Raw genomic sequence first — 14,099 nt, 5'->3', positions numbered from 1 at the left:
GTTCCAGCTGCAGCTCTAGTCAGTCAAATAATTTCACCTTCACTGGGTCCACTAGCTCACTACAAGTGCCAATAAGGAAGAAGGATGGAAGACAACTGACTTCAAAAAAGTAACTGAAGACACAAAGTTCTCAGGAGAAAGCATTATTGACCACAAACCACCTGAATAATCAAACTCCCTGTATTAACAGATTTAGGAATTCAAACTAAAACAGTTTTTCCACCTCAAATTAGCCTATTTGATATGAAAGCTACACAGAAAATTAACGAAACCCATAGTGCCAATTTTGCAATCACTGACAAAGTTTCCTCCACATTCCTCTCGAAAAATCTATTATGCTACCTTCCGTTTGGTATATATAATCTAACTATGTATATGGAACATAATTAACTCAGTGAAGGTGTTGAGGAATTACAAACTTTGCAGCATCTACACGTACAGAAGATGACATCCTTAAATCTTGTTAATAAACAGATTCTTAACTGATTTAACAAGATTTAAGTTTTCCATTTTTCCCTCCACTAAGCAGCCCTAAATGTCACTGTAAAGTAACAAGGGGAACAATTATACATTTCACTTTCTGCTATTATTACGGTGGAGAAAAGAAAATTAGTTCAGTTATCAACATTAAGATAAGTCTGCTGTGCTCTTGGCACATGAAATGGCCCAAAATCAATTCCCCACCATTTCAGGACTGTCATATTGTCATAGTATTAGTACCTTTCCCTCCACTTTATAGCAATTTTCAGAATTGCACATTTTGATGTTTTTGCCATCTATTCCCTGGAAGACATACAAAACATCTCTTACAAGGTTTGCTTCGGTTATTTCAACAGAGCCTAGAAAGAAAAAAAAAAAACAACCAGTATTTAGATTTGTTGGGACAATTAGGCTTGAGTACAACTTCAAAAAGCTATTTAGAAGCCTAGCCAAAAAAAGAAAAGAGAAAGCCTGTGTTTATAAACTGTAAAGAAATGTTTTAAGTCCTCTTAACAACCTGACAGGAAAGCCAAGAATTCCCTTTACCTGCCTCTACCAATAGCTGGGATTCTCTCAGAGCAGGTCAGCTTGGATGACACAGGGCATGTAATATTTTAACCAACACTTCAGCCAGTTCTTAAACTGATTCAATCACCAGTGCAAGTTCTGAGGCAAGCATCACAATAACATTACCTTTCTTCAAACAAACAGCTGAAGCTGTTAAATGGGACTTACAGAATAATCTCTTCTACATTCAGCCAGGAAAACAACAGAGTTAATCCAGAAGGAAGAACTGCTTGTTTAATATTTGCTTTCAATCACATAGGCCACTGCTCAGTGAAAAGATTGATCAAAACCAGACTGCCAGCTGCATAACAGCTATAGAGCTGGCAAACAGAAAAGCGTAAATACTGTTTCTGAAGATAAATATACCTTTGATTTAGTAAAGTTTTTGCTGTTGCAGCATACAGTTTGCTTCTGGCTCATATTTCTAGTTAGAGGTTAGATTATGTTTGAGATTTAGGATATTTATTGATTTAAAGGAAACAGAAGATTGAAAAAGTGCTGTGCAGGCCACTGCAACTACACCCACCTTTTCTGGGCAAAACAGCACCATCTGCTTTTGTAACTTACATTTAAGATATCAAGAATGAAACAATTTCAACAACGACTGTCCAGAAACTGAGATGCTACAACATGCTTCTCCCCAAATTTGACAGCACTCTTACCTTCATCAGTTTGCCTCCCCAACAATCCACTTTCTCAGAATAAAAACAACAAAAAATAAATTCTACTCTTATTTTGGCAAAAGTAGCCATCACATCAAGATGCTGTTTAAAACTCAGACTCCCCTCATAATACTAAGATGTGGACAAGAGTAGCTAGTCCCCTTTAGGAACTCTTAGTGAAATGGTAAAAGATTCAAGTGCACGTTTCTTTAATTGGTAAATAGTATAACAGGTATTAATATCAACCATGCAATGCTCTTGATTATACTGTCTGTGCAGGCGTAGCAATAAGAAAACTCCAATTAACAGCAACCAACTTTAGAACAAATAAACCCAACCCTTTTAATTAGCAGAAATTCATATTCATAGAACTGTATCTTCTTGACAATAGCCTTTTATATTCTGAATGCAGTCCTACTTCTAGTTCTACATCAACAAGTGACTACATTTAAGACAACTGTCAGTCCTTATAACCATACCACATAAGAATCAAGAGTCACAGCTGCTGGCTGACTGACTGAAACAAGTTTCTTGCTCTTTATGGCAATTAGTACAACAAAAATAAGAGGCAGTGCTAGATTTTACTTTTTTTTTTTTTCCTGTATTTATATATATTATACCCATCATATATATAAAAAGAATATATACTTATGAATATTTATATACATATACACACATGTGTCCTCTTGCACGTCAACAGCATTGTTAATTAGGTTCTAAATGCCAAATGCTGCCCTCAGATATACCAGTATAACTCTGGTCTATAAGCTCCTGCTTTGTGCACTGTTACTCATAAAGATGCAGGGGCTGGCAGATAGGCTGTATTTTAGCTTCTAACTATCCACACTTCGTTATATAGGAGTTATTTAAAAAAACAAAAAAACTCCCAGCATAAAACCCCACATCTTCTTCTCTTTCTTTGCCAGAGAGTAACAGCACTGTAGGATGACAACATCTGCTGTTAGCTCTCTTATTTGGAAAAGTCTCCCACTTTTACAGTAAAAGTAGAGTGGGTTGAAACTTACACAATTGCCACAGAGATCATCTGTTAAACAATTACTCCTTAGCTACACTTGTGTAAATTCAGAATAGATCCTCTAGGCATCAGTTTCAAGTTTACAGCCACTTAATCAAGGAAATAAATTAGTAATATTTATCTAATTTTTATTTATCGACAATATTTTTTATGTCAATTGCTCTAAATACAACCACCATAAACAGTGTGCTAATATGAAGAAAAAAGTTAAGCTCTATATTCTAGTGTGTATTTCCAAATTTTAAAAGACAGAATCACAAATCAATGAGTCTGTTTCAACAAGATCTATTCAATGAGCTCCCCTTCTGACTTTCTAAAAGCAGTAGCATCTTCTGATCATCAAAAGACTGATCATTACTCAACAAACCACAATCATGTGATTCTGACAAACACTGCAATGAAGTCAGTCTTTTAAGAGGACCAGAACACATTATCAAACCAACCACTGCAAAAAGAAATTAACAACCAGCCAAAGAGATTGTGGCCAAATATACTAGTCTTGCATATTTGCTTCTATCCTATCGAATACATTCTAGCAAAACACTCAAAAAATTCAACATGCTACGAAACTACTTCAAAATCATTAAAAAGTAATGGAGGATATAGGTAACAATTGTAATAAGTTATCTTTAACATCTTTGCTCACCACTTGTATCCCCTTCTCGCCTTGACCTTGGCACACCACGGGAGACAGCATTTGAAAAGCCTTTTGAGGTAGTGCTTTGTAAAGAAGGCTGGCTTGCAGTTAGAGTCCATGCGAGACGTGACCCTAATTGCTGACGGAGGCAGTCTCCAACGCCTGGAGCTTGATAGGATTGTCTAAACAGACAAAAGGAAGAAACATCTTTAAAAAGTTTGATTCTATACCCATCACCTGGGTTGGGGTATGCAAATTCTGAAAAATGCCCCAAACTTGAGGTGGGGGGGTTTTATGGATGTTTTGTTTGTGGGTGGTTTTTTTTAATGAAGGAACCTTAAAAAGGTGCAGAACATACAAGTAATTTATTGCTTCCTATAAGCCTACACTTCAACCCCCCCCCCAACCTGTATAAAAGAAAGGAGCTACAAATTTGTCAAATATGATTTCATATCAAAGATTGGCTTTGTTCACACTGAACTGTGTAGACATGCTGAAATGGATTAAAAGTGAAGTTACAACTATAATAAACAACAAATATTGAAGTTCTGTTACTACTTGAAACTGTAGTTACATGTCAAAGAACTAAAGGAAAATAGAGAAGGAGGAGAAAGTTCATTTTCCTGCTACTCTACTGTTTAGGATAGTTTGCATCAGGTGCCTGAAGATGTGATCAAGGAGGGAGTATCTAGACAAGCTCCGATTTCCCTTCCTCTCAAACTTATCAATTCTTCTCACAAAAACAGTCTTAAATGTAAAAAACGTTAAGACTAGAAGGTAACTTTCTGATTATTTCTGTATAATGACAATGAAAAATAAAGTTGAAAATATTTGCAAGGGATTTTTGCTGCTGACCGTTCCTCCCCTCTCCCCCAACTGATTGTAAACATTTGGAAACGAACACATATTTAAAAAAATAAACTAATTCCACAAAGCTGTGAAAGTAGTTGCAGGGAGAGATGGAACAAGATTGCAACACAAATGTCCATGTAAAAAAAGCTGAGGAATGCCTTTCCTCTCTCAACCACCACATCGTAACTCATGGGATAGTCACACATTGTACTTATATGATTGTAGCTAGTGAACAGAACACAGCCCGCAAGACAGAGCAACTCTGTTGTGCTTAGCATTTGTAATGCCTCAACTAGAGTACAACACTGAATTTAGGCTGTTACCCTTCAAGAACGTACTCTAGAAACAAAGGGAAACATGTATAAAGAGAAGTTCAGGAGGAATGAAGCTCAAAGAAAGATCTAATCTGGGTTGCCCAGCTCACAGACTACAGGACTAAAGAGAGAGCAGTGAATTTCTATAAAATGGAACAGCCTGAACAGGTCAGACCAAGAATATGTCAGGAACAGGGTAGGTTCTGCTGATATTTTTAAGCAAGTAGATATATGAAATAACCTCATTGACATACCGTTCTATACTGTATCAGGATTATATAAAGGTTGAGGTTGGAAGGGACCTCTGGAGATCACCTCCTCCAACCCTCCTACTCAAAGAGAGAAGGTTACCTGGTGCACTGCCCAGTCATGTTTTGAATATTTTCAAGCATGGAGACTACACAACCTCTCTGGGCAATCCATTTCAGTGTTTCACAACATTCCCCCACCTTCAAACATACAGCCCACCTCACTGCAAAAGAAAGTTTTTTTTCCCCTTATGTTAACTGTAATTCCCAGTCTCACAAGTTTTGCCAATTACCTCTTGTCCTTTCCCTGGGCACTACCGAGAAAAGTCTGTCTCAGTCTTCTCTACTCCCCTGGTCAGGTATAATCATGTGGGTAAGATCCCCTGAACCTTTTCTCCTCCAGGCTGAACAGTCCCAGCTCTCACAGCCTCCCCTCACATGTCAGATGCTCCAACCCCTTAATTAGTTTAGTGGTTCCTTCTCCAGGCTCCCTCCATTCTGTCCATGTCTTTTTCTGTACCATAACTGGACCCAGCATTTCAGATGTGTCCTCACCAGTACTGAGCAGAGAGGAAGATCTACCTCCATCAACCTGTTGAACCACTCCCTCTCACAGGGATGTTTATTTTCCCTCCATAGAACATAAATTCTGTGAAGTGCATCTCTGTCAGGCTTTGTAGAGCTACAGGGGTAATACAACATGATATCCCATGGCACAAGGACTCAGATTTTGAGCATGTTACTTTCTGTGTTAGCTTATTTAACAAAGTCAACACTAGGGTAATCATCTTATGGCTTATAATGGCCAGGTTTTACCTATAAAAAATCTGAACTATTTGGTATTTTAATGTTTCACTTCCAAATGTAGATTCACCTTGGTATGAACAGACAATTAAACCACTGCTGAACAGTAGGTGATTTAAGATTTTTTTTCCTAATAGCTAATTTTTTTTAGTCAACTCTTGTCTAATTTTTTTTTTCCCAAAAAAACCCTGTCCACTCAAGATGTGAGACAGCTTAATACAACAGCCAACCTGCTGTAAGCATGCTTAAAAGAAAGTCAGACCATGCAAGAAAGGCCACCCATTTGAAAATGGAGGATATTAAGTCTACTAATCTGACACTGGCTGAGGAATGCTTTGTAAAAGGAACTTGAGTGGGGACTTTAAATCCAAGGTTTTTATGGAAGAAAGATAAAGACTATTTTAAAGGGTTTCAGAGAACTGAGAAATTTGGAAAAGGACTTGGCACTAGAATCCAAAGGAGAGGATCCAGTAAAGTATCAGCAGTTCAGCAGATAGCTAAGTTTAAGAATGTATATGCTTGGCCAGCCATTTATGACTTCATATAATCATATAACAGCACCTGATATTCAGAACTGTTCAGCTAAGGAACTCGGTTTCTATGCACCTACAGTAGAATTTCCAATGGCATACAAATGGGGAGGGTGGGGGAACGAAAAATGAGAGAAAAAAAAAAAGCAACAACAACAAAAAAAAAGCAGATCATCTCTACCCTTCTCCAAACCTATTTGTAAGGTAAAACAGTTTAATTTACCCTGGAAGCAGTGACTGTGGAGTTGGCGTTGGCCCATTCAGGGCATACAGGCTGATGCTGCTGATCCCACTGCTCCCCATGCTGCCAGAACTCTGGGCAGACTGAGCACTGCGGTCCTGGTAATTCAATGGAAGGCTTTGAGGCCTGGCATAGTAATAAGGGGTTGAGTGAGCATCCCGTGGCAACGCTTGAGCAAAAAGCGTGGCATAACTTGATACCTGAAAAGGAAAGGATTTGAAAAGGGAGGAATAAAACGAAAAGATTTGTGAGTTGCTTTAAGTCATGTCTTACAACAGGAGTGTAATATTCAACAACACAAAAAATAACTGAAGACCATATTTATGCAAAGAAAAATTTGTTGTTACAATTATAATGACAAAAAAGCAAGTCCCTTACAGTGAGCAAAAGTACTTTTCGCAATACAGCTTATTTTTGTCTGCAAATTGTCATTAGCAATAGCTGCAAAAAGCACTTTGGTGCTAGCAGAACTGCAACCAAAGGAGGAATTTTGCTCTCCCTATTCCATTTCAAACTCATTAGCACATGAGCAGACATTACACCACCAAGCAGAAAGCAAATAAAAAAATCCACCCACCTAATAAAGTCACAACTTCAGCTACAAATGTTGGACAGCTCATATTTCTACATTTACTTAGCACAGAAAAATTACACAGAAAAAAACTGCAGATACTTAAGTGTGTTCTTCCTTTCAGCCTCACAAACAAACACAACCTGAGGTGTTGGTTCCAAGTCTAGATAGTGATTCTTAATGACATCTAAAGTAAGTGACACACATTGACCGTTTCTCAGAACTAACAAAGGTCTCCTCACTTACCTTGTTAGACTGCTTACGTGGATCTTCACTAAGGCTAAGCAGGAGGTAGAGTATTGACCATTTATTTTTCAAAATGCCCTTTAAAAAAAAAATTAAGACAAACAGAAATGAGTTTGGTTTAACTCTTGATAATGATGTATTTTTTTTTATTATCTAGCCTACTAACATGTACACATATAAATCAATTTTCCACACAAATAAGACCAACTCAGAGCCACATTCTTGAGAAAACTGGGAATGTGCAGTGCAGCCTCTGTATTGCTAATGTTATTAATTTTCTCCACTGTGTTCAAATCATGAACTCAACCTGCTCTGAGATCAGCAAGTACACTCAGTTTAAAATTCATAGCTTCTAAGAAAGAGGTTTATACAGAGTTGAACTTTTACCAGCATTCCCACACACTCTGACCATTTAAAACATCTCAGATCGGGATGCTACTGTAACCTAAAGGTGAAGAAGGAAAATTCTTGATACAGTCTTAAGCAAAGAACTGTCTTTTCTCCACTTTCCCCTTCACTGTCCTTTACAGGGAGGCTTCAAAAGTTTGAGGGTTTCAATTTCTATTACTTTAAATGCCATTTAAGAGAGCTACCAAAATTTTCACAGCTTAAGATAGACACGTTGTTAATGTGAAACTTGAGGTATGTGCAATATAGTCTCTAGCAAATAGACAGATACATACAGACTGCTAGAATAACACTCGCAGCAACTTTAGGTCTCAGCAGAAAGCTTAGCAGCAGAAGACAGAACAATGCTAAAGCCCAAGCTACAAAAAGAACACTTTGAAGAGAAGAGTTATGGCCAATATCAAAATGTTTTATTTTAGATAGGCAAATGTTTCTAGATATATTACTCCATAGTTCTGTGACACTCATCCTTGCACCTGAATTGATCAGGGATATAGAACCTCATAATGGACATTAAGTAGTGGAGTAAGACAAAGAAACTCACACAAGTTCCCTCACAATATTGATCAGGCTATTGTCTGGAATACTAAGCAATGCTGAATATAAAGAAAACTTCAGTCATACCAAGATTCAACAAAGAGTCTGTCCCTTATGAAGCAACGTAATTCAGTGCTATCAGTCTTGCAAAAACCACTTTCAAGGTCACTTTGAAATTCTCTTTTTTAAACACATTTTCACTCTCACCTTTTTCTATTTTTGCTGTTTCTCTGCAAATTATGCATTTTGCACATATATGTTACACGGTATAAGAATTTTGGCCATAGAACATTTCTTTCTTCAGGACAGAGCCCACTAACTAAACCTACCAAAGCTCTACATTTGTCATAAAAGCATAGAAGGAGACATTCTATAATCATTATGTAGAGCAGAAGTTTATTGTCTTCTGCTTTGATCTCAACAAGAAGCAGAAAGTAGAGGTATTGCATCTGTTGCAAGTAACTAATCCAGCAACTCATTAACAGCTGATGAAGAAGGAGCAGCAACATTACCACTGCTTCTGTGGGCCAGGACAGAGTAAGTCTAAGTGCCTCAAGACGCATGGTTTGCTCAACTGGCAAGCTGCCACTAAAATAAGCACTGACCTCCTTTTCTCTTTAGAGTAATGGATGAAATGAAGTTAAAACAGATTTACACAAGCTTTTTTCTTTCTCCTAGTTGCTTTCAAGAGAATTGCTGGAGGAAGAAAAAGCCTCATTGATTCAAGAAACGCATATTCCTTCTGTGCCCTTCCCTAAGCTCATAGGGAAAGGAAATGATTGTCCACCATTAGTAATAAACCTAACAGCAGATTGAATAATAATTGGTAGTATGAATTTCAAAGAAGGCAGTATTCAGATGATACCATTTCATGTACAGAAGATGCTAGCACAGAAAAAAACAATACAGAAGGTAAAAAGAACCTCAAACATTTGAGCAGGCAGCAAAATACAAGGAGATAGCTAATGTAAGCTTGTATTACATTCGGAAGAATAACCAAACTGATACAAACACGGACAAGGCATTTTGTTTCCAAGTTTACAGCCATCATGCTCTGCAGCTATGGTGCCTGTGAAATGCAATGGCATGGCAACACAGTACGTAAGCTACAGAAACACGTTACAGAAAACCTATATTAAAAGAACAAGATCACATAATGTAATACATGCAAGAAGAGGCTGAAACAAACGGCTGAGGTCATCAGAACAGGTGTCTGCAAACCAGTGACACTTGCTCCATTGTACAAACCAATGCAAACAATATACAAACCCACACGATAAGGAAAACAGGAAAAGTTACACAACTTCAGCTCCAAGCACTAACAAACTAATGGGTAAGTTAAGTGTGGATGAGGGGAAGGGCAGAACCGAGTTCTGACTAGTCATACTCTCCACAGAATCACTTTTTTGTCATCTTAAAATCTTAGTATTGTCCCATAAAACTCAGCCATGATCTATACATAAATTAATGAATAAAAAGCAGAAGAGGAGAGAAAAACATTTCTCCTAAATACAAAGGGCAAAATAAGGACAAATTTTCTGTGATATAGAAAGCATCATCTTTTACATTAACTGAATTTTCTTGTCAAAAATCAGGTGTGTACAAGTGACAACTGGGAATCTTATTCTATTACTGCCCACCACATTCTACCTTGCTAAATACTCAATTTTATGGAGAATCCAGAACAGATTAGCAGCAGTCATTTTTCACCTACATCAGCTGAATTTCTATCCCCACATCTTTCCCCCCTTTCACCTAGTCCATCTTCTTGCATCATGAGCTTTCTGTACACTAACATCTTTTGTCAGAAGATCAACATGCAGTATTCTTTGATTAACACTAGGGTTAGCAGAACCATCAAAGTCAGCAAACTCTTAACCTTCAACATTAAGACTTTAGAGCACTTAAAAATTCAGAAGCGTGAGGACTGTTTGAACCCTAGATTAATAAAATCAATATACTTGTAAGGCATTGCTGTAAAATAAATGATGAGAAAATTCATCAGTTTTACATATAAAATGAACAGTTATTTTTACAGAGTTCCTTCCTTCATATGAAGAGGCCCGTCATGTAACTGGACTCAAACTAAAAATGCATCCTTTATTCTCTTCCAATTTACAATTAAATCCAAATTAATTTCTAATTAATAGCAAACAGCTCATAGTAAAAAAAAAAAAAAAAAAAGTGACTTGTAAACTTTTTCACAGAAATTACAAAATGCTTGATGTTGGAAGGCACCTTTGAAGATCATCTAGCCCAACCAACCCCCCTGCTCAAAGCAGGGTCGTCTACAGTATGTTGCCCATGACTGTGTCCAGTCAGGTTTTGACCCTCTCCAAGGATGGAGACTACACAACTTTCCTGGGCAACCTGTTCGAGTATCCAACCATCCTCTCAGTAAAAATATTGTTAATGACCTGAGCACTCTCCAGAACAACTCTATAACATCAGAAGGATGCATGTGTGTGCCTTCAGTTTCTTTATTCTTTATACAATTATTACACTACCTGTGAACTGAGTTTTCTGTAGAGTTCTGAAAACAAAGCAGCATCTGCTTCCCTTCTTTGTCGCACAACTATTAAAAAAAAAAAGAAACATAGATCAAAAAATTTGAAAGAAGTATAAGAGTTTTCCTGTTTTCATGTTATCTGCATTCCAGCCCTGAAAATTCTTGCATCAGAAGTGATGCAATGTAAGTACCTGTTTTTCTTAGAGCAATCAAAATATACACCTCTTAAATAAGTGCCCTTTTAAAGTCTAGTCTGCCATTCTGTAGGTTTAGGGAATTAAAACATAACTGAAAGCAGATATGTGTTAAAGAATGCTATAAAGCCCTTCACAAAATTAAGTGTAAATGTTCCTATTTTAGGCAATCAAAGCAAGAAACAAAAGTAGTAATGCCACTTGCTCAAAGTTAAGCAGAATTCCAAGGTCACACGCTTCTATATATTAAGAAAAATAAGTCTCAATCACTGCCAGTTACATAACAGAAGTCTTTGCTCAGAGGAAAAACATCTTCGAGCTTTAAGAGGTCTTCAGAAAAGCCTTGTTATATCAGAAAGAACCAGGTTTAAAAAAAAAAGAAAAAAAAAGAAAGATAAAACAAAAACATCTGAAGAAACCTTAATAATAAAAAAATGCTGTTAAATGTTAGAATTGTTAATTAGCATCAAAAGCCACTGCTAAGTACACTTTGCCAAATAAGTCACTTCCTGCATGGTAACTCCAAAATATGTGTAAATTTAGAAGGATATATCCAGTCACTTGTTACATGAACACTAGCATCAGCCTACGAGCTGAAGTTGGGGAGAAGGAAGATGATGGAAGATTGCCCTCTTCAAAACTCCTGGCAATAGGCCCAAAGCATGTAGCAACTCATCATGCAGAAAGCGTATACTGTAGATTCCAGTGTTTTGGACTTGCATCTAGAGACATTCTAATGGGCTTATTTGCCTATTAGCAAGATGTGGAACCTCTGCATTAGGAAAAAATACACATGTATTTTAAAACAGTTACAACCACTGACTTTGGTCACCCTAATTCAATCTCCCTGACTGAATAGTCAAAGCTCAAATATGAATCTTTAATTTAATTAGTGTAGTTCAAGTAACTGTTTCTGGACATTCTCCTGTAGAGCAGACAATCTGCTGAAAGCAGTATTTGGCTTTTCCAGAAGAATGCATCACATCCCCATTGGATTCACACAATGCAACACTTGACTCAGAGCAGCATACAGCACAATGGAATGTAATTGCAACATAACTTACACTGTCACAGTCTAATGTTTTAGTTTTGAGAAGGTGGTTGCAGAAAACTTGTAGAGAAACTGAAGGCAAGAAATATCAGGTAGGTCACATAAACAATTCCACCAGTTCCCAGGATGCTCATTCAGCAAGTTTCACGCAGGTGCTCATGAAGTTAATTGCACCAAAGTATAATATTTCTAAAGTGCACATCACAAAAATATAAGTCTTCTAAAAAGAACTATGAATTCGTAAAGTCTGAGTACTATTAAAGTGAAAGGAGTGCAATATTAATTGTTCTTTATTTTCATGGTGGCTAAGATACAAAGTCAATGGCAGCAAGGGAAGTCTAAACTGAGCATTCAGAAAAATCTGAGCTGTGAATACAAATAGCTACTCCGGAATACTAGCTAGGAATTAATGGAATTTCCATGATGATATTTTCAGGGATGAGTATTAATAACAGATAAGACAACTATCTGTGAGGCAGAGTTGTCCCATTTTCAGAGGAATAAAGTGATCAAATAACTTCTTGAAGAACTTCCATTCCTATTTCTAAGAAAGAAACAAAGACGTGCTTACGCTCTTTCTTGATTTTCTCCGCTACAAGAAATTCATCTCGTTCAACAGTGGGAGCAAAGTTGCTTCCAATAACTCTCACTGCATACTGAAACTGCTGGGCTGCATCAGCTGAAAGAAAAAAGGAAAACCATCTCAGTTAAGCAAAGTGTTAAAGTTCTGTTAAAATAAATTTAAAAAAAAAAAGCGTAAATGTACCTGGCTTAGATCAGGTAACATTATACTATAATCCTTAGACACACTTCTAATCAGAGGGCAGTAAAGTCCAGTTTACTCATGAGCACATTATCAATGCTATATGTACTTCAAACACACTCACCTGTATACACTCCACAAAATAACTGCGCTTAAATTTGTGAATAAGCCTTTGCTATTCTGTGCTGACAGAAGATACACTTATCCTACCCAGTTATTAGAGAGCATTAGCATACCTCAGCCAGCTCTCCCCTTCCCCACAGACTGAAATGCTGTGGGACTTGGCACAAAGTCACACAATTTAGCTCACACATAGGAACAACATAGCCATGTTTGCCAGGCACACTCTCCCACCAGGCATCCAAACTGGATTATCCTACCTGTGGATCTTTACTTAGATATCCACAACAGTGGTTTTACCAGTTTGCGTGTTGGTTTTTGGTTTGGTTTGGTTTTTAAAACAGTTTACATGGTTTCACCACTTGGGTTCAAAGCTAGCTCAGAGAGATCAGCATCATCTCCTAATGCATAATGTAAATACTAATGTAGAGGTCACAAGCCAGTGACCTCCCTCTACTGCTCCTTCCTCATGCAATAACTCTATTTTTAATATTGTTGCTGAACAGTACTGGTTTAGTGCAAGTTATCTCTGCTTTCTGGGAAGATTAATAGTTTGGTAGTGCTGAGTTAGGGCCAGGTTAGTATTAATGCCTCTACAGCATAGTCACGTTCCCATTTATTGACCTGAAAAAAAAAAAAAAACCAATCAAACAATAACCCCACAGATGTGTCAAGTGCCCTTACAAAACATCAGGTAAATTCCTACTCCTTGTAAAGGAATAACTGTAATAACATGAGGGGAAAGGTACATAAGAAAAAGCAAGTGTAAATGCGTTGTGTCAGCTGCTTGAATCCTCACACTTCCTGACTTCAGGAAAAAAAAAAATCTAAGCAATTCTGCATATTACGTTTGTTTTGTATATAACAATTATGTGTGCAAGTGCATCAGACTCTCTGTGTTTTATTTAGTCAGTTAAGCAGTCAAACTTTCAGAGAAAATTGTAGAGTAATGCAGCAATGATTCAGCCAAGGAAAAAGCAAGGATGCTGGCTTGGACAAATACATACAAAAGGAACAGAAAAACAGAATAGGGTAAAAGTCCACTAGAAGCAGAAATACTTTAAGCATTGAATCATCTCTTAAATTAACTAATATTTACAACTGAAAAAAAAAAATCACTTGGGAGATACGAGTCAATTGTTGATTAAATGCATTAAAATATCCAGAAATTGATGGAAAGGAGAAATTTGAAATCAGAACGTACTACATTCTTTCTGAATGCCCATTTTTTACTGTCTTGCGATATAAATGCCACCCACTGGTCCTAATCTACTAGAATACAACTGTAGACCAGCAAACATTAACCAGTTCACACAAAGCAGTACTTCA

At 37.1% G+C, this 14,099-nt stretch overlaps 1 protein-coding gene across 2 annotated transcripts in view; it reads right to left on the bottom strand.

The window, feature by feature from the left end:
• The window catches only part of TUBGCP3 (tubulin gamma complex component 3), a 54,135-nt gene that overhangs the window by 29,592 nt on the left and 10,444 nt on the right, over positions 1-14,099 (bottom strand). For both annotated transcript variants that reach the window (XM_069770255.1, XM_069770256.1), the window contains exons 2-7: positions 12,459-12,566; positions 10,641-10,708; positions 7,189-7,266; positions 6,354-6,571; positions 3,392-3,564; positions 721-839 (exon numbers count right to left, since the gene is read on the bottom strand). In XM_069770255.1, the coding sequence (XP_069626356.1) occupies positions 721-839; positions 3,392-3,564; positions 6,354-6,571; positions 7,189-7,266; positions 10,641-10,708; positions 12,459-12,566 (764 nt within the window). The remainder of the gene's footprint in view (positions 1-720; positions 840-3,391; positions 3,565-6,353; positions 6,572-7,188; positions 7,267-10,640; positions 10,709-12,458; positions 12,567-14,099) is intronic.

This window comes from Haliaeetus albicilla, chromosome 25, assembly GCF_947461875.1.
Source record: "Haliaeetus albicilla chromosome 25, bHalAlb1.1, whole genome shotgun sequence".
Lineage (NCBI taxonomy): Eukaryota > Metazoa > Chordata > Aves > Accipitriformes > Accipitridae > Haliaeetus > Haliaeetus albicilla.
The sequence above is the reverse complement of the archived record's forward strand: the minus strand, read 5'-3'. Positions and strand labels throughout refer to the sequence as shown.